We start from the raw sequence: 27120 nt of genomic DNA, 5'->3' as shown, positions 1-27120 counted from the left end.
GCACACTGACATTTGAATTTTGTATAATTTTCACTTATAAAACTTTTTTTTATTCATTTCAACAATTTAAAAGCTATAATTCTTAGCTCAAGCACTGTACAAAAATATATGGTGGGCCAGGTTTGGCTCTTGGGCCATAGATTACTGATGGCTGTTGTAAGCACGGTCCTACAAGTCAATATCAATTGTGTTGAGAACTTATAATAATTTCTGCATTTTTTAGTCTCAACTACATGGCAAATCTAATGTAACATGTCTCTAATCCCATTACCACTGACCTTGTTCTGACAATTCTCACTAAAACTCATCCTACAGCTTATTTCTCTAATTTCTAAATCATTGTCCATTACAGTAAACTGTTCTGGAAATGATAGAGCTAGTCACTGAAACCACTTGAAATCCAAGTTGGCCTCAGTTGGCCTGGCATTCCCCTTCTTCCCCACGAGCTTTCTGGCTCTTCGTCTTTGCTCCTGCTGCCTCCTATATAGAGTAAATTACAGTTTGTATTTTGCTTTCATCATAAATGCCTCTGTATACATAAGATTCAGTTCAGAAAAGTCCCCTCGACTTCAGTAAGTTTTATTCACCCCTAAGTGTCACATCAGAATATACATTTTGAGTTCCCTTGAGGATAATATCTGAGCCTTACTTATCTCTATTCTCTGACCACTCTGCTGCTCAAGATACATTCACAGAGGGAATTGAATAGAAGTTGCCTACTCCAAACTGAACTGATCATTTGTCAGTACCACAGTATGGGTTTCAACCTCCTGTCTTTCATAGCAATTCTGGTCTGCCTTAGTCTTACACACAAAACTGGAATATTACACACAGGAAAAGATAAGTCAGTCATTCTGAAGACTATTTACTATTTACCTAAAGCCTGATTTTCATAAAACACTTTAATAATTAAAATTTGTGGTTAATATGTTTATTTTACCTGTTTAAAATATATAATTTTCCAACTGGGATTTTATCTATCTACTGTAAAGTATTATTGTAGCACGGAAAAGTGATAAATTAAAATAAGGGGACATTAATTTCGGGAGACATATATTATTTGGGGTCATTAAATGTCTGTACGTAATTACGATATCCAAACAAAAGCATAAGGGAAGATCCCACGATGAAGGAACAGCATAGTCCCTTATGAGGTTCTCATGCTCACGTTCAGTCACTAAGCGGTGTCCGACTCTTTGAGACCCCATAGCTGCCTCTCTGGCTCAGTGGTAAAGTAAAGAATCTGCCTGCCAATGCAGGAGACATGGGTTTGATCCCAGGGTTGGGAAGATCCCCTGCAGGAGGAAACAGCAACCCATTCCAGTGTATTCTTGCCTGGAGAATCCCATGAACAAAAGAGCCTGGCAAGCTACTGTCCATGGGGTCACAAAGAGTCGAACACAACTGAGCACGCAACTTATGACATTACCAGTTCCCTAAGTCAGTGCTTCAGTTTTAAAATATCAATTGATAAATATAGATTCAGGTTTTATTTTATATTTAGCTCATTTCTCTACATCATAGAGTGTGCTTGCTTGTTTCATCCACACAAATACTTCAGATGCTTTGTCCTTTGTGGAAGACTTGTATCAACAGGTACTGGTGAGATCTTCAATCTTATGAGATCAGAGTCTTCCTATAAACTAGAACAAGACTATTAAAATATCCAAGGTGGAACTTAAAATTTGAATATATGTTCATGGATCATATGTTTTCATTGCCATGTTTTGTTTTGTTTTTAAGAAATACAGGTGCATTACTCATTATAAAGTTACAAATAACATGTTTTTGTTGTGTCCACTGTTATACAAATATACATATAAACTATCTGATAGCATCAGCCAGACCCTTGGACTGAATTATGTGTACATTCGCTACAATAATAACTATTAATAGTTCTCAAAGAGAAGTTACAATCATAACAAAGTAGTAATCTAATTTCTAGACAGTTGTTTCCATTTTCTTTTTATAGGACCAAGATAAGTGGTGGGAAGCTCATTGTTTTTATTACAAATGTTTTTATTTATATTCTACCTTGCTCTAGAGTGATTTAAGATACCCTCATAAAGATATATGGGTTTCTCTGGTGGCTCAGATGGTAAAGCATCCACCTGCAATGCAGGAGACTTGGGCTCAATCCCTGTGTCAGGAAAATCCCCTGGAGAAGGGAATGGCTACCCACTCCAGTAGATATATGCTTACATTTATATAGTTATTAAAGTATATATAGTATTAAATTACATTTATATATGGTTTTATTTAGAGATGCAGGAAGAAAGTAAAACATAAGTGAAAACACAAAATGAGAATAGTACTAAAACTACTTATCATAATTCCCCATCTGGATACTTCAAGTCAGACCACAAAATCTGAAGCTTTCTAGCAGCCAACTCAAAAACAAAATAAGGAAAACAAATAAACCCTGTTCAAGTACATTCTTCATAGTACCCATAAGATAAAACGTGAACAATTATTCGGCTGCAGTGCAATTCTTTTAGATTCTAATAGAAAGAATACTCTGTAATATCATGAACAATATTCACCATATAATATTCTTAGCATAGAAACAAAAATTAGTTTTATAATACTCTTAGTATGTTCCTCAATACTGGAAAATAGCACCAATTATTATTCAGTGAAAACAATTTTATGTGGGGGGAGTAGTGTGAAATTATTTATACCAAGCTCTAAGATAATTTTTTAAAATATCTAACAACACTTCACTAATTATTGAAATGGCTCTGTGTGGCATTTTCACATTATAAAGAAGCTAAAAGTTATTAAAATTATAGACATAAGAATACAGAATTACTGAGTGCAGTAGTAAATTTTTAATAAGCATTGTATTACTAAAAGCAATAGTAAGTTTTTAGTAAATATTGGAAAAGACAGAAAACCCTACCACTAACTGTTGACTTAGGCAAAACCCATAGCTTAATGATTCTTGTATTTAACTGACCATAAAACTCAAGTGATAATATCTTTCATCTTGCCTACATTAAAAGGAATTTGTGATTACACATATGGTATCATCAGACTTTTTTGGACACGTGTATTATATAAGCATTAATGACAATTCAACAGCAAGGAATGTCTCTGATCACAACTGTGTTATCAACCAGCTCTTTATTAAGTTGCCAGCCAGATATGGTGTAGCACAGGAAACTACAAACTGAGATTTAGGTTGGCACTCTGCCTGACCTCTAGAAATTTATAGTCACAGATAGAGGGGGTACAAAAATTTAAAGATCGTATTAAGTAACTAGATATGGGTCTATATACTTCTAAAGTGAGCTAGTTTAGTCCTTAATTACAGTAACATATTTGCTTTATTTTCTTCAAACTCTTTCCAGGTCAACATAGTAAGTCAAAATGACCTGAGTAGGCAATTTTAAAAGCAGCAGTTTCACACAGAAATGTCGAAGAGACATCACTGCAGCTAGCCATAGGGAATTGTACGCACTTGAAAATGTGGAAGAAAAATAAGCATCAACAGGGAGTGCATGAGTAATTTTGGCAGGAGTATCAGAAGAAAAAAAATGATTGAGAAACCTGAGCCACAGACATTCTTGAAGCTGCTAATATACAGCACTGACTTTCAGAAATTTTTTGTAGCATTAGATGTCCTCCTACCAAATCTTTCCCATGACTTTGTCTAGATGCCTCTTAGAACAGTTCACATGATGTAGCGGAAATAACTCTGAACTGAAAGACCAGTGACCTGTGTCTCTGTATTAGAGTTTTTATTTAAGAACTAAGTCCTTTCATATAAGTGCTAAGTTTCTCAGATGAGAAATCTGAGAACAAATTCAACATCCTGAAAGTTCCAGTAACCTGTAATTCCCAATTTAAATGATGTTGAATATGCTCTCATTTTCTTCATTTGTAGGAAACATTTGGAATTTTAATTGATCTACATATTCTTTAGTTTCCACCAAAGCTAGTGTTCCATGCCTCAAATAACCTAAAAAATGTTCAACATTATTACAATTAAAATTCACAATTTTCTAAGCAATCAACTTCAGCATAATTTTTCACATGTATCATTTTTCTGATGGATGATGCCAGATTATTTGGCATGGTCAAATTACAGGTCTGCAAGTCATTTGAAATAATCTGAGTTTTATGTGAGAAAGTCATAAAGTTTCTTGACTACTTACATCCTAAGCCAGTTTTAAAAGTCCCAAACTTGTAAAATTGCATTTCGTGCAAATCATTGATGGGCCTTAAAATTGGAATGTGCCAGCTGGAACATGTGCTAAGACTCTGTGGTGTCCTCCTCATTGTTGTTTCCCTGGAAAGCACTGTATGCCATATACAAAGAATCCCTTAGAAAATCTAGAAGTTTATGTACATAATAAAACCCATATGAATTAATTTAACAATGAGGAAGAATTGGAAAATGTATGGATTCTGTTAATGTTTATATTATTCTTACAAAAGTGGGATTTTTGGTTAATGAATTTCCTGCACCAACTGCTGACCTATGATATAATGGATGTATTGAGTATTAACTTTTGGATGGAATATGAATTTATAAAATTAATCATTGGATTATATACTCACCTTAACTTAGTTATAATTTAATGTATTGTCATTGTATAGTAGCAGTGAAAAATGATCAGATTCATATTAACATAAGGTAGAATTAACAGTCTAAATTAACACCATAAAAGTAGAAGAAAAGTATTATCTTATCCAAAAGAACTAAATATTTTCAGTCACCAATGTCTGTGGCTTTAATTCACAACTAAATGCTGATGGCTACCAAATCTATAAATGCAGATCACTTGTCTAAACTTCATACCCATATATCCATCTGCCTACTGTTCACAACAGGACATATCTCTCATCATTCAAATTTAGCATGTCTGTGCTAGAGACTCATAGGTGCCTATCTCTAATATTTTCCTTAGTTGTAGAATCTTTGACTTCTGGTTGGACATATGGCCCCCTGGAAAATATTCAGGAGTCTCCATATGGATTTAAGTTCTGACCAATGGAGTCTCTATCCCAGTGGGTAGAATCCTAATGTGCTAGTTGGAGTTCACACAACTGCACTGAACCGTGATTGGGAGGCTGTATGTTCATGCTCATGGGACAGTACAGCAATGGAAGCCTGGATTCCTAAATATTTGGTGAATCTCCCTATCAGCCATTACTTCCCTAACCCCAAACTTGCCTTATATTAAACTGAAATAAAATGACATGTTATATAAGACACTTAAAGTTTCCTATCAGTCATAGCTGAACTGGAACTAATCCATTATGCAAAACAGATTAGTTGCAACCAAGGTAAATTGTGATTTTTTTTAATGTAATTGTCTTTGTGACAAGAGGACATTCAAGAAATATATTTACTAATTACCTTGCAAGTTTTATATATGAGAGATACATAAAGTATTTTACTTAGTATTCTCTGGCCACACAATTTTGAGATATGAGTAATAAGTCTGATGCTAATAAATAAGAAAACCAAGGTTCCACTTAGGATTCATTGTAACAAGTTCTATGACTTTATGTAAATAACTTCTATTTTCTTGCTTAGTGGATATAGGTCTGGGTTTTGGGGTCAAACAGCTTGAGTTTAGGCAGGCCCAGTGCTACTTCTCACTTGCTGCAAGCAAGTTACCCTCTCTAGGTCTACATTTCCCCTCCTATAAATAGAGGTAATGATAGAACCTAACTGTATGGTTCTTCTAAGTGTTAATGAAATAACATATAGAGCAATTAGCATCATGACAAGTAAACAGCATATGGTCAACAAATGTTGGCTTTGTCATTATTCCTCCTTCATAATAAAGAATTAAGTTGCTTTCAAAGCAGATTGAAAAATCCCTCAAATTTCCTCATGTGCATGAAGGGGATAAGGAGATGATAGAGCAGGTAAGGCCTCCAAGTCTCAGTCCCACTCCACCCATAGCAACACTGCTCTATACAGCAGGGGTCTGCATGAATCTTGTGTGTAAACAGATGGGGAAACAATGGAAACAGTGAGAGACTTGACCTTCCTGGGCTCCAAAATCACTGCAGATAGTGACTGCAGCTATGAAATTAAAAGGTGCTTGCTCTTTGGAAGAAAAACTATGACAAACCTAGACAACATATTAAAAAGCAGAGACATTACTTTGCTGACAAAAGTCCATCTAGTCAAAGCTATGGTTTTTCCAGCAGTCATGTATGGATGTGAGAGTTGGACCATAAAGAAAGCTAAGCAACAAAGAATTGATGCTTTTGAGCTGTGGTGTTGGAGAAGACCCTTGAGAGTCCCTTGGACTGCAAGGAGATCCAACCAGTCCATTCTAAAGGAAATCAGTCCTGAATATTCATTGGAAGGACTGATGCTGAAGCTGAAACTCCAATACTTTGGCCACCTGATGTGAAGAACTGACAAATTGGAAAAGACCCTGATGCTGGAAAAGATTGAAGGCAGGAGGAGAAGGGGATGACAGAGAATGAGATGATTGGACGGCATCACCAACTCGATAGACATTATTTGAGTAAGCTCTGAGAGTTGGTGATGGACATGGAAGCCTGGCGTGCTGCAGTCCATGGGGTCGCAAAGAGTTGGACATGACTGAGCAACTGAACTGAACTGACCTGTGTATAAAAAGGATTCAACTAGTAAAGAAAATGTGTAACAGTACTCATCTTTGGAGCTGTCCAGCTCTAAAAATCTGTAAATCAAGCCAATGGTCAGCCATGAAGTATACAGTTTTGTGCAAAGCTTTAGAACTCTACTTAAGAAGCCCAAATCTAGCTTTGCTGTTGGATCCAGTAATACAAATCCAAGTGCTTAGTTATGACTTGAATATATTTTAAGGTTTGAAAGATTGCTTTGAAATATTTTAGTTGTATTATTTATTATCTTTGCTATTTTGTGGACTAGAAAAGTTGAGACACCAAAGTTAAGCTAATTATTTAAAAAACAAGGAAAGTTATCTCTGCTTAACCAAGAGAGTGGGCTTCCCTGGTGGCTCAAATGGTAGAGAATCTACCTGCAGTACAGGAGACCTGGGTTCGATCCCTGGGTTGGGAAGGTCCCTTGGAGGAGGGCATGGCAACCCACTCCAGTATTCTTGCCTGGAGAATCCCCATGGAACAGAAGGTCCTGGTGGGCTACAGTCAATGGGGTTGCAAAGAGTCAGACATGACTGAGCAACTAAGCACATAGTACAGCCAAGAGAGCACTTGAGATTCCAGGGATCATGATGTGGTGGTGGCAGCAGGGAGTATTAGAAAGTTCAGGCCCACAGTTAAAGATGCATGTTCAAACTCCAGTTCTACCAATCACTTAGAGATTTGGAAGTCTCAGTCTTCCTAATCTTTAGTTTTCCTATCTGTAAAATCATGATCATATTAAAATTGTCTGCTTCACAGTTGTTGATAGGTGTCAAATAAGAATATATGTTGGAATTTTGTGTAAAGAACATATATACATATATAATATATCCATATATATGTATATCCATATATATCCTACTATATGTACATATATATATATATCTTCTGAATTTTACTATGACCTGATAAGCTTTTAATGTGCAATAATCAATTTTTAAAAGTCCATACATTTCTGCATAAATTCAAATGGCAATAATAACAACAGCAACAATAATATCTCCTGGGTCCAGTAGACACCTGTGTTAGTTTAACTCTTCTGCTTGGTAACACTGGACTCAGTACACAAGTGAACTGGGAGGACAGATTCCATCGTTAGTATTGACTGACTCACTCATTCCTGTGATCACATGTGAATTACCTAATCTTTGACTGTGGTATCTCTTAATTTATAGAACACAGAGAAAAATGCTTCCTGTCTACCAGCCTCATAGGTCTACTTAGAAGACTATCCACTGAATGATAACATTGTTCCTTGAAAATATAACTTTTATATCTTTTGACACATGAGACAGTTAAATCAGCATAGCAGTAGCACTACTGAGGTAGATAGAGGAGGCGTTGTGGGGATGGTATAGCATTGTGATTAAGAACCTATGTTTGGAGTTAGATAGACCAGGGTTAGGGCGTTCCCTGGTGGCTCAAATGGTAAAAAATCAGCCTGCAGTATGGGACACCCAGGTTCGATCCCTGGGTTGGGAAGATCCCCTGGACAAGGGAATGGCAACCCACTCCGGTATTCTTGCCTGGAGATTCTCATGGACAGATGAGCCTGGCAGGCTACAGTCCATGGGGTTGCACAGAGTTGGACATGACTGAGCAACTAACACACTCACACACACACATACACAGAGACCTGGGTTAATTACCAGTTCTGCCATTTATCACCTCTGGGCAAATATTGTTACTTGACTAAGCCTCAGTTTCCTCATCTAGGAAATGGGTATAATAATATAACCATTGCTTTTTTATAAAGATTAAATGCACGTGATATTTTAGAACAGGAGGTAGCACGCAGTACATGTGAAACAAATGATGGTAATTATTACTTTGTTCTGCACTGCCTCATAGCTCAACTTTAAAGAGTGCTAAATCCTTCTGTATCTGCTTCTGCAGCTTCAAAAAAGATATCATCTGACATCTTCAGATGAAAGACTGCAAGATACAATTTAATGGTGACAGTATGATACTTTGGATTCCCCTAAGCTTATTTCTATCATCTTGGAGTTATTATTCTAAAAATCTCAGAAATTGCTCAATCATGCAGGCCATTATGTACATAAGAGAAGGCTGGGCTTGCAGGTTCTGGCGTGACGTGGTACCTCTGCAGCTCACTTTTCTTTCTCAACCTCTTAAAATTTTCCTATTCTCTAACCCACTCATTTCAAAACTTTCAAATTATGCTTGAAACCATGAGACCATTCTTCAAAATTCTCATCCACCATCTTTGATGAGAGTATGTACAAAGGAGTGTGCTTTGTAATGTACTTAGCAGAATTCCTCTAAACTCTAATCCTAAGAAACCTGTGAAATGCAGACAGAACACCCATTTCACCAGTGACAGTCTTAGAAGAGCTGCTCCCCATCCTCAAGGACTAAAGCATCAAGCATACTTACAAATCTCAGTGCTGAAAAGATAGCTGTGATGTTGCTTTATTATTTGAATGCTTCTTTTTATTCCCTTATTATATTGAAACAAGGATATTTTGGAGGAAAACAGACAAAAATGAATAATAACAAAGGTTCACTAGACAGTTACAGTTATTACAGACTAATGAATTTCTTCCGTGAAATGGTGCACTAAGATGAACTTGATTTTCACACTATAGCAAGTGCTGCAATCTTTTTTAGAAAGCAATGATGATATAATTGAATGCTGATCACTTTTGAGATAGTACAGAAAAGTTAGTTAACCCAAGTAAAACCACCCTCTCGTCAGACACAAACTACTCAAATTATGTCTGTATCCACCCTTCAGTTTCCCATACGTTCTGAAATTATCTTCTCTTCCTTAATCATCACTATGTTGTGTAAATGACTACTCTTCTTCCTTGGAGAAAAAGGTGACTGGGAAGAGAACACCTCCCATTAAGATATAATTATAACAATTTAAAAAAACAAAGGGCTACCTCTTTAATAGCTGACCTATTTCATTTCTACTTTAAGTTCTTTCTGTCTTAAAAGTTCCTTTCTTCTTATGGCTTTACACTGTATCATTTCTTTACAGTAAATAAGAATTACTCTGTATTTTAACTTTTAAAAGTATAATTCCCATACCTCAACCAGAGATTCATGGGAATTCTTGAATGAGAACTGGACTTTTCTACTTTCAATAAGTACCCAGTGAATCTAATAGAGGGGATCCATGGGTTATAAGTTGAGAGATAATGCTTATCCTACTGAGTAAAAATTAAAGTTGTCCATTTTGTTTCATTTGAATAGTACTCAGTTTACCTTCATCTGTCTAAACATGTGAAAAATTACTGTCTATAAATTCTGTCTGCTGTCAGTGGTTGTTGGTTGTCAGTGCTTGCCCGTGAATACACTTGGCAGACATGTCCATCAATATTATTATACTATTATATATTTATATACTGTATTATTATTTTATAAATATATTCTTCTCTTCCCAAATCTCTTCCCTATAAACTTACACCTGAAAAAGTTTCCTTTAACCTTCTGTTGTATTTTTTTTATAAAAGTAATGTGTTGATTTTTTCATGTTCAAAAAACAGTATAAAATCAGAATTTGGAGAAAACAATAGTATTTGAAGAATAATGTTTACCTGATCTGAGTTTCTTCTAACTTTTAAATTCTAAAATTCAGTTCAGTTCAGTTCAGTCCCTCAGTTGTGCCCGACTCTTTGCCACCCCATGAATTGCAGCACACCAGACCTCCTTGTCCATCACCAACTCCTGGAGTTTACCCAAACTCATGTCCATCGAGTCGGTGATGCCATCCAACCATCTCATCCTCTGTCGTCCCTTTCTCCTCCTGCCCCCAATCCTTCCCAGCATTAGGGTCTTTTCCAATGAGTCAGCTCTTCTCATGAGGTGGCCAAAGTATTGGAGTTTCAGCTTCAACATCAGTCCTTCCAATGAACACCCAGGCCTGATCTCCTTTAGGATGGACTGGTTGGATCTTCTTGCAGTCCAAGGGAGTTTCAAGAGTCTTCTCCAACACCACAGTTCAAAAGCATCAATTCTTCGGCGTTCAGCTTTCTTCACCATCTAACTCTCACACCCATACATGACCACTGGAAAAACCATAGCCTTGACTAGATGGACCTCTGTTGGCAAAGTAATGTCTCTTCTTTAAATATGCTATGTAGGTTGGTCATAACCTTCCTTCCAAGGAGTAAACGTCTTTTAATTTCATGGCTGCAATCACCATCTGCAGTGATTTTGGAGCCCCCAAAATTAAAGTCTAACACTGCTTCCACTGTTTCCCCATCTACTTCCCATGAAGTGATGGGACCAGATGCCATGATCTTAGTTTTCTGAATGTTGAGCTTTTAAGTCAACTTTTTCACTTTCCTCTTTCACTTTCATCAAGAGGCTCTTTAGTTCTTCTTCACTTTCTGCCATAACAGTGGTGTCATCTGCATATCTGAGATTATTGATATTTCTCCCAGCAATCTTGATTCCAGCTTGTGTTTCTTCCAGCCCAGCGTTTCTCATGATGTACTCTGCATATAAGTTAAATAAGCAGGGTGACAATATACAGCCTTGACGGACTCCTTTTCCTATTTGGAACCAGTCTATTGTTCCATGCCCAGTTCTAACTGTTGCTTCCTGACCTGCATACAGGTTTCTTAAGAGACAGGTCAGATGGTCTGGTATTCCCATCTCTTTCAGAATTTTCCATAGTTTATTGTGATCCACACAGTCAAAGGCTTTGGCATAGTCAATAAAGCAGAAATAGATGATTTTCTGGAACTCTCTTGCTTTTTTGATGATCCAGTGGATGTTGACAATTTGATCTCTGGTTCCTCTGCCTTTTCTAAAACCAGCTTGAACATCTGGAAGTTCACGGTTCACGTATTGCTGAAGCCTGGCTTGGAGAATTTTGAGAATTACCTTACTAGCGGGTGAGATGAGTGCAATTGTGAGGTAGTTTGAGCATTCTTTGGCATTGCCTTTCTTTGGGATTGGAATGAAAACTGACCTTTTCCAGTCCTGTGGCCACTGCTGAGTTTTCCATATGTGCTGGTATATTGAGTGCAGCACTTTCACAGCATCATCTTTGAGAATTTGGAATAGCTCAACTGGAATTCCATCACCTCCACTAGCTTTGTTCATAGTGATGCTTTGTAAAGCCCACCTGACTTCACATTCCAGTATGTCTGGCTCTAGGTGAATGATCACACCATCGTGATTATCTGGGTCGTGAACATCTCCTAGACTGACTCAAACAAATTTATGCTTCACTTTCTATACAATTTTTAGATCAGAAAGTTTTTGTTTGTTTTCTTTTGAGACATATCTTTCATCTACGATGAAGCAGAACTGAAAATATTTTTTGCTTCAAATTAGAGATTTTACTCAGAAAAATTCATTCCAATACCCCCACATTATAACTCCCCTACAAAGTCCAGACTCAGATCAATGTAATCAGCCTGAAATCAAATTTAGAATCTTGAGTTGGATAGGATTACATATTTAAATAAAAGCTATTTTCTATCATAATATTGTAAAAAATAAGGCAGACTAAAGGGTAGACACAAAACCATCATGAATTATAGAGAAGTACTTGCAAAAGGCAGGAAGCCTTGAAAAGTCTGATTAAATTTGTGATGTCTCTAGCTCTTAGTTGACTCATGAACAAATATAGAGGGTATTAAAATTCTCATAACTATGTAGGACTGTCTATCAATTACAGAGCCTGCATGTTCTTCATTTTTAAGATCCCATTAGGAGTTTTATACTTTTCAAACTATTTTCTTCTCAAAGCAAAAATTAAAAAAAAAATAGCATGCCAATATTTTAACCAGAGAAAATAAATTTTTAATATGAGGATAAAATTTTCAGAGTCCAAACTAGTACACTGTAAACTTGTTACTATTTAGTTTCTAACTTTTAAAGAAAATAGCCTGAAAATAATTATGATTTCTCTATTAGAGAAGTTGATTGTGTCTAGGTACATCATTGGATTTATTTTGAAAATCCAACTATAATGATTTCATCCCATTGTCTTAAATTTTGCTTGTTCTTTTAAAACATAAATAATTTTTTTAATTTATGCTATTTATTTACAGAAAGAAGCATAAGTTTAACCTTTATGGTTGGTTTCAGTTTTTTTCTCATGTATGATTTTAATTAAGTATATAATATAGTATAATGTAATATAATATATAACATTGTTGTTGTTGTTTCGTTGGTCTGTCGTGTTCAACCCCATGGACTGTAGCCCACCAGGCTCCTCTGTCCATGGGATCTCCCAGGCAAGAACACTGCAGTGGGTTGTCATTTCCTTCTCCATAATATATAACATGACTTGGGACAAATAGAACTCAAGGTAAAAACACATTCTATTTTTCTCAAAACAAAACAAATTAAAAGAAAGCTGTCAAACACCATGTATCTTTATCTTTTGTTGAACTGATTTGAAAGTATATAGAAAAACATTTTGGAATGAGACAGAAGAAGACAGGGAACACTAGTACATAAAGAAGAGAAATCTATTTCTTGACAAAATTTCAGTTTATATATCAAAAGTATTTTTCCATGTTAAGCAAATAATGAATTGGAGATCTACACATTCCTTTATGTGGTTCATGCCATTTTAAACAAGTTAACTTTAGACAAAGGAAAAGAGAACTCACCGATACATTGCTGACCAGCAGGGAAGATTCCTGTGGAGACCAAGGTCTGCAATCAAGTGTGTATATCCAGACTCTATCAGCAACTTTGTGGGCTGGATTAAGAAGAAGGAAGCCACTGATGATCTAACTAGAACCAGTCTGACGGGTCTTGGCTAGTTGATGGAGATTGTGTTACTAGTAAGACAAAGTCAAATTTTATAGGGACCAAGAAAACATAAATAATACTGGTACTTTCTAGGAGTGGGAATTTAAAAACTGTTGTCTTCAGACTGTAATAATTTAAAAGTGTTACTATAAACCATATGAACTAAATTTTTTAAGTAGAAGTCAGATATTTAAATCTAGAAAAAAAAATAAATCCTCTTTCTCAACCTCACACTTCCAATAAGAAACTGAGGTTTAAATAAGTTAAATTGGTCAAAATCACAGTTAACACTTCTATATAGTACTAACACCTATTTCTTTAAAGAATATTTTGTTTATTAATAAAAGGTGCTATGGGGAAATATATATATATATATAAAGGAAGACATGATTTTTGTTGCTTGTAAGGGTGATTTTTTTTTTAATTGGAGGCAAATTGCTTTACAATGTTGTGTTGGATTCTACTGTACAACAGGGAAGGAACAGAGATGCAGACATAGAGAACAAACTTGTGGACAGACATAGCTGGGGAAGGAGAAGGTGGGATGAACTGAGAAAGTAGCATTGACATATATTATATATATAATGTATATTATATATATGTACACTATCATGTGTAAAACAGATAACTAGTGGAAAGCTGTTATATAACACCTTTTTTTTTTTTAACTAATCTGACATCCTTTCCACTCTACTATGCATATAATAAAAGTTTTACTTTGGTATTTATTGCAAATACAGTAAAGATTAGAAAAGCATTAATATCTCAAAATTACATGCCACCATTCTTCTAGAAAATTCATATGGTTTGCATATATTAACCCCCAGTTAGGACAGTGGTGTTTCCTATGGTGAAGATAGGCATATCCACCAACAGTCATTGCTATCTTATTTCTGAGAAGATAATATTCTAGTTTTTTAAAATGTGTACTAACACATGTATATGTAAATGTCTGTGTATTTGTGTCAGGTAAAATCTTTAAACTGCCTCCTCTAATCCCTGTAAACTAGGTGTTTCTCCTTTATGTTCTCATGGTATCATAACACTTACCATAATGTATTAGAAATTTTTGTTTGTTTTATCTCAACCCCACTAAACTGTAAATTCTTAACAGGCAATAATTTTTTTCCTAAGTCATATAGGCTCTTAAAAATATGCATGGAAAGGAGAGAGGGAAGGGCGGAGAAAGGAGGTATGTGGAACCAATCCTAAAAATCACTGTAAAGAAGGCAAATAAGTATGGCTGAATACTTCTACTCAGCCATTTAACCAATAGCTCATCTCAACAGCTGTAAAAATTGGGATTCACACTGTGGGATTAGGCTGCCAAGAACTGGAATCATTCTCTAATGGTAACTCAAGAAACCTCTTCATTGGGGCATTCTGTACTTGGGATTGGAGAGAGCAACACCTCAGCTTTTTAAATTCTAATTAGTTCAGTTCAGTTCAGCTCAGTTGCTCAGTCGTGTCTGACTCTTTGCGACCCCATGAACCGCAGCATGCCAGGCCTACCTGTCCATCACCAACTCCCGGAGTCTACCCAAACCCATGTCCATTGAGTCGGTGATGCCATCCAGCCATCTCATCCTCTGTCGTCCCCTTCTCCTCCTGCCCCCAATCCTTCCCAGAATCAGGATCTTTTCCAATGAGTCAACTCTTCACATGAGGTGGCCAAAGTATTGGAGCTTCAGCTTCAACATCAGTCCTTCCAGTGAACACCCAGGACTGATCTCCTTTAGGAGGGACTGGTTGGATCTTCTTGCAGTCCAAGGGACTCTCAAGAGTCTTCTCCAACACCACAGTTCAAAAGCATCAATTCTTCGGTGCTCAGCTTTCTTCACCATCCAACTCTCACATCCATCCATGACTATGGAAAAACCATAGCCTTGACTAGATGGACCTTTGTTGGCAAAGTAATGTCTCTGCTTTTAAATATGCTATGTAGGTTGGTCATAACCTTCCTTCCAAGGAGTAAGCGTCTTTTAATTTCATGGCCTCAATCACTATCAGCAGTGATTTTGGAGCCCCAAAAAATAAAGTCTGACACTGTTTCCACTGTTTCCCCATCTATTTCCCATGAAGTGATGGGACAAGATGCCATGAGGCTCTTTAGTTCTTCTTCACTTTCTGCCATAAAGGTGGTGTCTAAGAGATAACTTAACACTGAAGAAAAGCATGGATATCTACTCGAAGTTATTCAATATATAGTATCATGTTTCTGTCTACTCACTTGAAATTACAACTCAGCCAGAAACAAAGAGGAAACAATGATGAAATAAAAACTTCCAGGTTATGAGATTAATCTTTTCTTATTTTATAGCCCTTAAGAAATGAAATCTTCATTAATTAAATTTTAATACTAGCTTCACATACTATATTCTACTTCACATTAAAATTTTATTAAAATTTTGATTATACTCTTTCATTCAAAGGAAGACATTCTCCCCAGAATGAGTTTGGGCTAAGACTTGTTAGACTCATTTTAACAGAAACTCATGACTTTTTTTCTCTATGAAAATCTACATTCCAAACTCAAAGAAATTCTTTATATGGTCCTATATTCTTATATACTTAGGTTTCCTGTGCTGTGCTGTGCTGTACTCAGTCGTGTCCAACTCTTTGTGACCTCATTGACTGTAGACTGCCAGGCTCATCTTGTCCATGGAATTTTTCAGGCAAGAATACTAGAGTGGGTTTTCATTTCCTACTCCAGGGATCTTCCCAACCCAGGGATCAAACCTGAGTCTCTTGCATCTCTTGCATTGGCAGATGGATTCTTATCCACTGAGCTATTTGGGAAGCCCATACTTAGGTTTATGTATTCCTAAAAATGGAAACAGTGACAGACTTTATTTTTTGGGGCTCCAAAATCACTGCAGATGGTGACTGCAGTCATGAAATTAAAAGAACGTTTTCTCCTTGGAAGAAAAGTTATGACCAACCTAAACAGCATATTAAAAAGCAGAAACATCGCTTTAACAAAGGTCCGTCTAGTCAAAGCTATGTTTTTCCCAGTAGTCATGTATGGATGTGGAAGTTGAACTATAAACAAAGCTGAGCGCTGAAGAATTGATGCTTTTGAACTGTGGTGTTGGAGAAGACTCTTGAGAGCCCCTTGGACTGTAAGGGGATCAAACCAGTCCATCCTAAAGGAACTAAGTCCTGAATATTCATTGGAAGAACTGATGCTGAAGCTGAAACTCCAATACTTTGGCCACCTGATGCGAAGAGCTGACTCATTGGAAAAGACCCTGATGCTGGGAAAGATTGAAGGCAGGAGGAGAAGGGGATGACAGAGGATGAGATGGTTGGATGACATCACCGACTCGATGGACATGAGTTTGAGCAGGCTCTGAAAGTTGGTTATACCAGGGAAACCTGGTGTGCTGCTTCTACGGGGTCACAAAGAGTCCAATATGACTGAGTGACTGAACTGAACTGAATCCTTTCCCTATCATGTGAAGAAAATGTATTCAGAGTTACCTCCTTGTGTCTAAGTTAGGGTGGTCTGTCTTTCCTGTGTCCTTCTGTGCAACATAGAGGCTGAGTCAGGAGGAATATATTTGTGGATTTAGGTGTCTTGGAAACCCACAGTAAATGTGTCGCATTGTTGTTCAGTCGATAAGTTGTATCCAACCCTATCAACTGCAGCATGCCAGGCTTCTCTGTCCTTCACTACCTTCCAGAGTTTGCTCAGACTCATGTGCATTGAGTCAGGGATGCTATCTAACCATCTCTTCCTCTGCTGCACTCTTCTCCTTTTGTCTTCGATCTTTCCCAGCATCAAAGTCTTTTTCTAATGAGTCAGCTCTTCACATCAGGTGACCAAAATATTGGAGCTTCAGCTTCAGCATCAGTCCTTCCAGTGACTATTCAAGACTGAGTTCCTTTAGGATTCACTGGTGTGATCTCTTGCAGTCTAAGGGACTCTCAAGAGTCTTCTCCAACACCATAATTCAAAAGCATCAGTTCTTCAGTGTTCAGCCTTCTTTATGGTCCAACTGTCACATTTGTACATGACTACTGGAAAAAACATAGCTTTGACCAGATGGATCTTTGTTGGCAAAGTGGTGTCTCTGATTTTTTAACATGCTGTCTAGGTTTGTCATATCTTTTCTTCCAAGGAGCAAGTGTCTTTTAATTTTACCGTCTGCAGTGATTTTGGAGCCCAAGGAAATAAAACTGGTCAATGCTTCCACTTTTTCTTCTTCTATTTGCCAAGAAGTGATGGGACCTGATGCCATGATCTTAGTTTTCTGAATGTTGAGTTTTAAGTCAACAAAAACTAGTTCCTCTGCCTTTTCTAAATCTAGCTTGTACATCTGTAAATTCTCAGTTCATGTACCACTGAAACCTAGCTTGAAGGATTTTGAGCATAACCTTACTAGCATGTGAAATGAGCACAACTGCACAGTAGTTTGTACATTCTTTGACACTGCTCTTCTTTGGGATTGAAATGAAAACTGACCCTTCCAGTCCTATTTCCACTCCTGGAGTTTACAAATTTGCTGACATACTGAGTGTAGCACTTTAACAGCGTCATCTTTTAGGATTTTAAACAGTTCAGCTGGAATTCCATCACCTTCAATAACCTTGTTTGTAGTAATGCTTCCTAAGGCCCACTTGACTTCAGACTCCAGGATGTCAAGCTCTAGGTGAGTGATCACACCATTGTGGCTATCTGTGTCATTAAGACCTTTTCTGTCTAGTTCTTCTGTGTCTTCTTGCCTCCTGTTCTTTATATCTTCCACTTCTATCAGGTCCTTACCATTACTGTCCTTTTTTATGCCTGTCCTTGCATGAAATGTTCCCTTGATACCTCCAATTTTCTTTAAGAAATCTCTAGTCTTTCCCATTTATTGTTTTCCTCTACTTTGCACTGTTCATTTAAGAAGGTTTTTTTTTATGCAATCAAATTTTTAATAAAAAGATACTATTTTTAACATGGTCAAATATAGTTGGCTAAGTCCAGATTTTAAAAAACAAAAGTATCTAGCCCAACTGTACCACCATACAGCTTTGTACAGAACATTCCATAGATCAACAGAAAATATATCTGAGCACAAAAATAAAAAATATTTAAAGAGACTCTCTAAGCAGCATTTTATTTCTGCAAAATGGACATATAGAACCGAAAAGTTATGAAATTAAACAAAAGTAAGTTATTTTACATGCTCATTAAAATGTGTCTGTGTACTTGTTATGCCAATTTTCCTAGGGTTCAAAACTTAAGGCATTATTCAGAAACGCTTTTTTAATTTTAGTTATCTTTAGAATCAAGTGAAATATGTTAAATACTAGGTCCAGTTTTCTTCCATCTTTCATAGATTCATGGAATAAGAAACTAATCTAGTACAAATTGAAGATTAAATATTTCTGGGAAGTGGAGAGATAGTGAGTAGATTATGTGGATGTGGACTTCACATCAGTCTAGCCAGAGCAGGCATTTTGCACATTAGAAATGGAATGGGACCAGCCTAACCTTGTTCATAATAGGTTTTATTTTGCTCAGAAGACTTCTTATCTCTCCTGGCTGTTCTCTAGAACTCTCTTTTCAGTTGCTTATATCTTTTCCTTTCTCCCTCACTTTTTGCTTCTCTTCTTTCCTCAGTTATGCATAAAGCCTCCTCACACAATCACTTTGCCTTCTTGCATTTCTTTTCTTTTGGATGGTTTTGGTTTTGGTCACTGCCTCCTGTACAATGTTATAAACCTCCATCTACAGTTCTTCAGACACTCTGTCTACCAGATCTAATCCTTTGAATCTATTCATCACCTCCACTGTATAATCATAACGATTTGATTTTGGTCATACCTGAATTGGCCTAGAAGCTTTCTCTAGTTTCTTCCATTTAAGCCTGGATTTTGAATAAGGAGTTCATGATCTGAGCCACAGTCAACTCCAGGTCTTGTTTTGCTAACTATATGGAGCTTCTCCATATTCAGGTGCAAAGAATATAAACAATCTGATTTCTGTGTTAACCATCTGGAGATGTCCCTGTGTAGAGTTGTCTCTTGTGTTGTTGGAAGAGGACGTTTGCTATGACCAGCATGTTATCTTGATGAATCTCCATTAGCCTTTGCTCTGCTTCATGTAGTACTCCAAGGCCAAATTGCCTGTTACTCCAGGCATCTCTTGACTTCCTACTTTTGCATTCCAATCCCCTATGTGAAAAGGGTATCTTTTTTTGATGTCAGTTCTAGAAGTTCTTGGAGGTCTTCATAGAACCATTCAACTTCAGCTTCTTTGGCCTTAGTGGTTGGGGCACAGATTTGGGTTACTGTGATGTTGAAATGTTTGCCTTGGAAACAAACTGAGATCATTCTGTAATTTTTGAGATAGCACCCAAGTACTAGATTTTGAACTCTTTTGTTTACTATGAGGGCTACTCCATTTATTTTAAGAGATTCTTGCCCACAGTAGTAAATATAATGGTCATCTGAATTAAATTCACCCATCCATTTTATTAATAGTTTACTGATTTCTAAGATGTTAGTGTTCACTCTTGCCATCTCTTGCTTGAAAAGTGAAAGCGTTAAATTGCTCAGTCATGTCCAACTCTTTGCAACCCTATAGACTGTAGCCTGCCAGACTCTTCTGTCCATGGGATTCTCCAGACAAAAATACTGGAGTGGGTTGCCATTTCCTTTTCCAGGGGTTCTTCCCGACCCAGGGATCAAATCCAGATCTCCCACATTGCAGGCAGATTCTTTACTATCTAACCCACCAGAGAAGCCCTATCTCCTTCTTGACCACATCCAATTTACCTTGATTCATGAACCTAACATTCCAGGTTCCTATGCAATATTGTTCTTTACAGTGTCAGACTTTACTTTCACCCTCAGACATAGCCACAACTGAGCATCATTTCACTTTGGCCCAGCTGCTTCATTTTTCTCTGGAACTATAAGTAATTCCCCTCCATTCCTCCCCAGTAGCATCTTGGACACCTTCTGATCTAAGGGGCTTATATTCTGGTGTCATATATTTTTGCCTTTTCATACTTTTCATGGGGTTCTTGAGGCAAGAATACTGCAGTGGGTTGCCATTTCCCCCTCTAGTGGACCACATTCTGTCAGAACTCTCCACTATGATCATCCATCTTGGATGGCACAGCATGGCATGTCTCATAGCTTCATTGAGTTAAACAAGCCCTTTAGCTATGACAAGGCAGTGATCCATGCAGGGAACTCTTCTCCCTTGTTCTCTCTTTATACATATGCAGAGCTGGGTGCTGGTAATTGTTAGGAGAGCACATCTTTTCACTTCATAGGGTGCCTACTGCTGCAAGAGGGCAGTGACTGTCCCCAATTTTTGGCACCACTTTGGAGATTTTCATAGGAAGCTGATTCTAAAGCTGAAGCTCCAGTACTTTGGCCACCTGACATGAAGAGCCGATTCATTGGAAAAGACCATGATGCTGGGAAAGATTAAAGTCAGGAGAAGGGAGCTACAGAGGATGAAATGGTTAGATAGCATCACTGACTCAACGGACATGAATTTGCAAAACCTCTGGGAGATAGTGAAGGAAAGGAAAGCCTGGTGTGCTTCAGTCCATAGGGTCACAAAGAGTCAGACATGTCTTAGTGACTGAACAATAGCAATTCTGTATCAAGAGCCACTTTCTTTCTTTCTTTTTTTTTTTTTTTTTTTTGGCTCTACTGGGTGGCTGCCATTGTCATGGGACACAGGCCCTAGGACTCGGGGACTTCAGTAGTTGTGGCTCTCAGGCCGTAGAGCACAGATTCAGTAGTTGTGATGCAGGAGCTTAGTTGCCCCACAAGATGTGGGATCCTCCCAAATGAGGGATTGAAACCATGTCTCCTGCATTGGTAGTGGATTCTTTATCACTAAGCCACCAGGGAAGCCCAATCTGTCACTTTATAGTGACAGATTTTTGAGTCTGTTGTATACCTGAAATGGAAGAGAAAAGAGGGCTAACAGTGAAGAAGTAAAAGTCCAGACACAAGACAGTCTTTTGCTTAAGTAACCCGAGGTCAGGAATATACATCTGTAGAAGAGCATACAAAAGGTAGGCACAGGGCTTTCTTCATTTGTTTTCTCACTCAGCTCTATTACTCAGCCCTGACTAACTGTGCGTCGACACAGCCTATCCTTCTATCTCCACCTTAGAGGAGTTCACCATTGCTTGGGTGTGTTTGTTTCTGAATTACTCAATGGGAAATGAGTGTCACATCATAGTCACGGTTTCAGAACAAATGCCAATGTCACCACCACTACCCCATTCTTTTGCGGAGAAACAAGAAAGAAAAATAAAATTAAAAATTTTGACTGATATAGTCTTTTAATGATAAAGTAATCAAAATAATCAGTTCACTAAATATTAAATATTAATTTAAATATTAAATTAAATTCTAATCCATTTAGCCCATATACTTCTTTAAAAAATGTATTATAGTTAAATACTATACAGAGTTCTGTGCAATGGAAATGGCAACCCACTCCAGTATTCTTGAGAATCCCATGGACAGAGGAGCCTGGCAGGCTACTGTCCATAGGGTCACAAGAGTCAGACATGACTTAACAACTAAACCACCACCACCACCATACAGAGTTCTGAGGTTAGCAAGTAGAAGGATTAATTGCTTTCTCAACCAGGAAGACACAGGAGGAGAAGCCAATACCAATGGTTTGAAGCTCCATCTAAGAGATGGGATTAAGGGAAAAGAAAGAATAGAGCAACTGATTCTGCTTGGCAAAGATTTTACAGAAGACCAGTGAAAAAGTGAAAGTGTTAGTTGCTCAGTTGTATCCAACTCTATGTGACCCCATGGGCTGTAGCCCACCAGGCTCCTCAGTCCATGAATTCTCCAGGCAAGAATATTGGAGTGTGTAGCCATTCCCTTCTCCAGGTGATCTTCCTGATCCAGGGATTGAACTTGGGTCTCCTCCATTGTAGGGAGATTCTTCACCAGCTGAGCCACCACAGAAGACCAAGGACTCACCAATGATTAAGATGTCACCAAGATAACAAATTTCGTTACTGGAAGAAGAAGCAACATGAGTAAAAAGTCCCGAGACTTAAATAAAATTACCAACACACGTGAAAAGTGCACCAAAAAAGTTCAGGCTGAAAAGAATACAATTATTTTTCCAATTTCCACCCCGAAGTAGTCAAAGTCTTTGTGCTCATTCCTTCTTGCTAAATCAGTGTAATAAGTGTAAGAAGCAAACCCTGGAAACAATTACCCACTTTTGACTATCCCTTTACTTCTAAGAAGCCACTCTGTGTGGTTAAACAAGAGCAAGTTTTTGTTCAAATATAGAAAACTACTACCAAGACACTCCTTCCTTGTCTCCCAAATCATACTTCATCATGTTATTGGAACATATTCCTGAGCCACTTAAGGAGCCCTGCTCTGAGCTTCATAGGACACAATACATCATATAACTTGCACTTCTTAGCTCATTTTGTAATTGTCTATACATTCCTGGTGTCTCTGATAACAGCAGATTGTGTCCTTTCTTTTAACTACACTATTCCCAAAGCCTAGCTAAGTGCCAGACACATAATTCAGCTCAGTTCAGTTTAGTTCAGTCACTCAGTCACGTCCAACTCTTTGCAACCCCAAGGACAGCAGCATGCCAGGCTTCCCTGTCCATCACCAACTCCCAGAGCTTGCTCAAATGATGTCTACTGAGTTGGTGATGCCAACCATCTCATCCTCTGTCGTGCACTTCTCCTCCTGCCTTCAATCTTTCCCAGTATCAGGGTCTTTTCCAATGAGTCATTTCTCCACATCAAGTGGCCAAAGTACTGGAGTTTCAGCTTCAGCATTGGTCCTTCCAATGAATATTCAGGACTGATTTCCTTTAAGATGGACTGGTTTGATCTCCTTGCAGTCCAAGGCACTCTCAAGAGTCTTCTCCAAAACCACAGTTCAAAAGCATCAATTCTTCTGTGCTCAGCTTTCCTTATGGTCCAACTCTCACATCCACACATAACTACTACAAAGACCATAGCTTTGACTAGATGGACCTTTGTCAGCAAGGTAACGTCTCTGCTTTTTAATATGCTGTCTAGGTTGGTCATAGCTTTTCTTCCAAAGAGCAAGAGTCTGTTAATTTCATGACTGCAGTCACAATCTGCAGTGATTTTGGAGCCTCAAAAAATAAAGTCTGTCATGGTATCTATTGTTTTCCCATCTATTTTCCATGAAGTGATGGGATCAGACATCAGGATGTTAGTTTTTTGAATGTTGAATTTTAAGCCAGCTTTTTCTCTTTCCTCTTCATCAAGAGACTCTTTAGTTCCTCTTTGCTTTCTGCCATAAGGGTAGTGCCACCTTCATATCTGAGGTTATTGATATTGATTTCAGCTTGTGCTTCATCCAGCCCAGCATTTTGCATGATGTACTCTGCATGTAAATTAAATAAGCAGGATGACAATATACAGCCTTGACATATTCCTTTCCCAATTTGGAACCAGTCCATTGTTCCATGTCCAGTTCTAACTCTTGTTTCTTGACCTGCATACAGATTTCTCAGGAGGCAGGTCCGGTGGTCTGGTATCTCTTTAAGAATTTCCCGAAGTTTGTCATGATCCGCTCAGTCAAAGGCTTTGGCATAGTCAGCAAAACAGAAGTAGATGTTTTTCTGGAATTCTTTTGTTTCTTCTATGATCCAATGGGTGTTGGCAATATGATTTCTGGTTCCTCTGCCTTTTCTAAATCCAGCTTGAACATCTGAAAGTTCTCGGTAGTGTTGAAGCCTGGCTTGGAGAATTTTGAGCATTACCTTGTTATGTTAGTGTGTGATATGGGTGCAGTTGGTGGTAGTTTGAACATTCTTTGGCATTGCCTTTCTTTGGGATTGGAATGAAAACTGACCTTTTCCAGTCCTGTGGCCACTGCTGAGTTTTCCAAATTTGCTGGTGTATTGAGGGCAGCACTTTCACAGCATCATCTTTTAGGATTTGAAATATCTCAGCTGGAATTCTATCACCTTCACTAGCTTTGTTCTTAGTGATGCTTCCTAAGGCCCACTTGACTTTGCATTCCAAGATGTCTGACACTGGGTGAGTGATCACATCATTCTGTTTATCTGGGTCATTAAGATCTTTTGTGTATAGTTCTTCCGTGTATTCTTGCTGTGTATTCTTCTTAATAGCTTCTGCTTCTGTTAGGTCCATACCGTTTTTGCCCTAATTGTGCCCATCTTTGCATGAAATGTTCCCTAGGTATTTCTAATTTTCTTGAAGAGATCTCTAGTCTTTCCCATTCTTTTGGTTTTTTTCTATTTCTTTGCATTTGTCACTTAGGAAGGCTTTCTTATCTCTCTTTGTTATTCTTTGGAACTCTGCATTCAGATGCAGACACATAGTTGGCACTCAGTAAATATCTGTTAGATGAACACGTATCTTATCCCTTGTGTTTTTGTACATCTAAAATCTTCTTTCAAGGTACTGGGCCAGACCTGGCCAAGCTGAGTCAGTAGAGCTGACAACTAAGGATTAGGTCCTAGGGTAGGTCACACCAGCTGAGGTTCCTGTGGAGAAAACCAAGAGCACTGATATCAAGCCCAAGTCCTTAAAGAGGATGCACTTTCAAAATCAAGGAAACAAAGCAGGGAGAATCAGGGTTTTAAATGCAGAGAGAAGCCTAGGCTGTGTCTTTCAAACTGGGGGTCTTGTGTTTACAGCCGTATTTGTCAAGGTACCTTTGAAGCCTGGAAGCCATTAAGACCCACATGTACCATCTCCCTATAGTATCAAATGTATTCAGTGGTGAGTAATTTAGAAATTCCATTTCTATTAAACATAGACTAAAATGCACATCTTCACAGATTTTCAAAGTAAGAATGAGATTTCAAAATAACTCTATGCTTTCGAGTAAGCCATTTTAATCTGTATGCCAAGTTCCTAGAGTCATGTGCTTTTCCTCTTGACATTGGGGATGCTGCAGTATGAATTCTGAGAAGCATAGATAGGGTAAGAAACTAAGCAATACCAAACTCTCAAAGAAATACATTGGGTACTATTCGAGAAGGATCTTGAGCACTTGACAAGAGCAATGCTGGGCTCTTCTTACCTAATCTTACTGATTTGCATAAAGGTGAATTCTAAGGATTAGAGAAAATGATAAGTAGGGGATTAACTCTTCTTTTTAACTAAAACCAACTGTTTTCTTATTACAAAAATAATGTATAAAACAAGATTCATCACAAGTTGATAATTGTTGAAGCTAGATGATGGATACTTGAGGGTTCATTATACTATTTCCTGTATTTTGGGGTTGATTTGAAAGTTTTCCATACTAAAAGATTAATGAGACAACAACAGCACATACTTAATTATAGAAGACTACAACATACAGACAAGCAAAAAGAACAAATGTAAAAGAAATGTAATTCCAATGCCCTATACTTTCATAATGTGGGATTAATCTTCTATTCTATTCAGACATTAGATAGATAGATTTTTTTTAAAATTGTATCAGACTCTCCAAATGCAAATCAACCCATACTCCATTCAATAATACTCTGATTTGGGAAACTGACATTAGCTTAGTGAGTGAGTCTGACTATGAAGAAAGTCACATTACCTTTGCCAATTATGAGTTTATAAATCTGAATATGATGCAATTCTAGCCAATGATAAATTAGGAGGTGGTTGCTAGAGACTTCTAGAAAGATTCCTCTTCAGTCTTTACAGAAAGTGATAGTCTGTCATTCTCTCTTTCTCCCTCTGAATGTGAATGAGGAATCAACTTCTTTCAATTATTTTGGGAGCCAGCTGGAGGATAAAGCAGATATTTTGAGTGAGAGAGCAAAGAGAAGTAAACTAGTTCCTTTATAACACTGTTAGGTCACTGAATCCCGAAACAACCAGAAAGCCTGCCCTATCTCTGGACTAGATCAATTGGATAAACACATCTAATAATTGCAATAAATAAATATATCATTTTAAATTCATTTTGGGAACTCTCCTGGTGCTCCAATGGCTAAGACGTCACGCTCTCACTTTAAGGGGCCCAGATTCAATCCCTGGTCAAGGAACTAGTCCCACATGCCACAACTAAGAGTTCCCATGACACAACTAAAGATCCCACATGCTGCAACAAAGATCAAAGATCCTGCTGGCCACAACGAAGACCTGGTGCAGCTAAACAAATAGATAAACAAAAATACAGTATTTACAACATAAACAAATTAATTCATTTTGAGTTGGATGTTCTATTACTTGCTGCCAAAACTATCATAACTCACTCATTCAATTTAGTCTTTGTGTCTACTTAAGGATATATCATGAACATCTTCCCATGTCAATAAATTCAATTCTATGGCATCATTTTTTTTTTTTTTGGCCTAGCTGTGTAGCTTGTGGGATCTTAGTTCCCCAACCAGGGATCAAACCCATGTCCCCTTGCAGTGGAAGTGCAGAGTCCTAACTACTGGGAATTCCCTACAGCATTATTTTGAATAATAATGTACCCTTCTATTGTACCCTTATACCTCCCCAACATCTTCAAAGTTTAATTGCAACATTCTTGTATTACTATCAGATGCATGAAGTTCTTTACAAGTAAATCCATTAAGGACAAAATCTCAATATCTGTTTTGAAGGCAGGACTACCCCTCCATTGAGTGACCACTATAATAAGACAACAACTACATTCAAGACCATTGTTATCCAAGTTCAAGATTTGACACCAAGATAGCAGTTCTTTCCTGTAAATGTATGGAAAGTTTTACATGATATTGTCTTCTTTTCCACACTTAATCAGGGT

General features: G+C 37.6%; 1 protein-coding gene across 4 annotated transcripts in view; it reads right to left on the bottom strand.

Annotated features, from left to right (window-relative positions):
• LOC145511153 (transmembrane protease serine 11E-like) overlaps positions 1 to 27120 on the bottom strand; it is a 101803-nt gene that overhangs the window by 35449 nt on the left and 39234 nt on the right. For 2 of the 4 annotated variants that reach the window (XM_081504023.1, XM_081504083.1), the window contains exons 1-2: positions 14884 to 15974; positions 13227 to 13318 (exon numbers count right to left, since the gene is read on the bottom strand). The exons of 1 other annotated variant lie outside the window; for it this stretch is intronic. In XM_081504023.1, the coding sequence (XP_081360149.1) occupies positions 13227 to 13234 (8 nt within the window). In that variant the 5' untranslated portion in view covers positions 13235 to 13318; positions 14884 to 15974. Of the gene's footprint in view, positions 1 to 13226; positions 13319 to 14883; positions 15975 to 27120 lie in introns of those variants that run through there. One more of the 4 variants, XM_081503947.1, reaches the window with a different exon arrangement.

The sequence above is a fragment of the Giraffa tippelskirchi genome, chromosome 1 (genome assembly GCF_054371585.1).
Source record: "Giraffa tippelskirchi isolate mGirTip1 chromosome 1, T2T-mGirTip1v1.2.pri, whole genome shotgun sequence".
Classification (NCBI taxonomy): domain Eukaryota; kingdom Metazoa; phylum Chordata; class Mammalia; order Artiodactyla; family Giraffidae; genus Giraffa; species Giraffa tippelskirchi.
The sequence above is the reverse complement of the archived record's forward strand: the minus strand, read 5'-3'. Positions and strand labels throughout refer to the sequence as shown.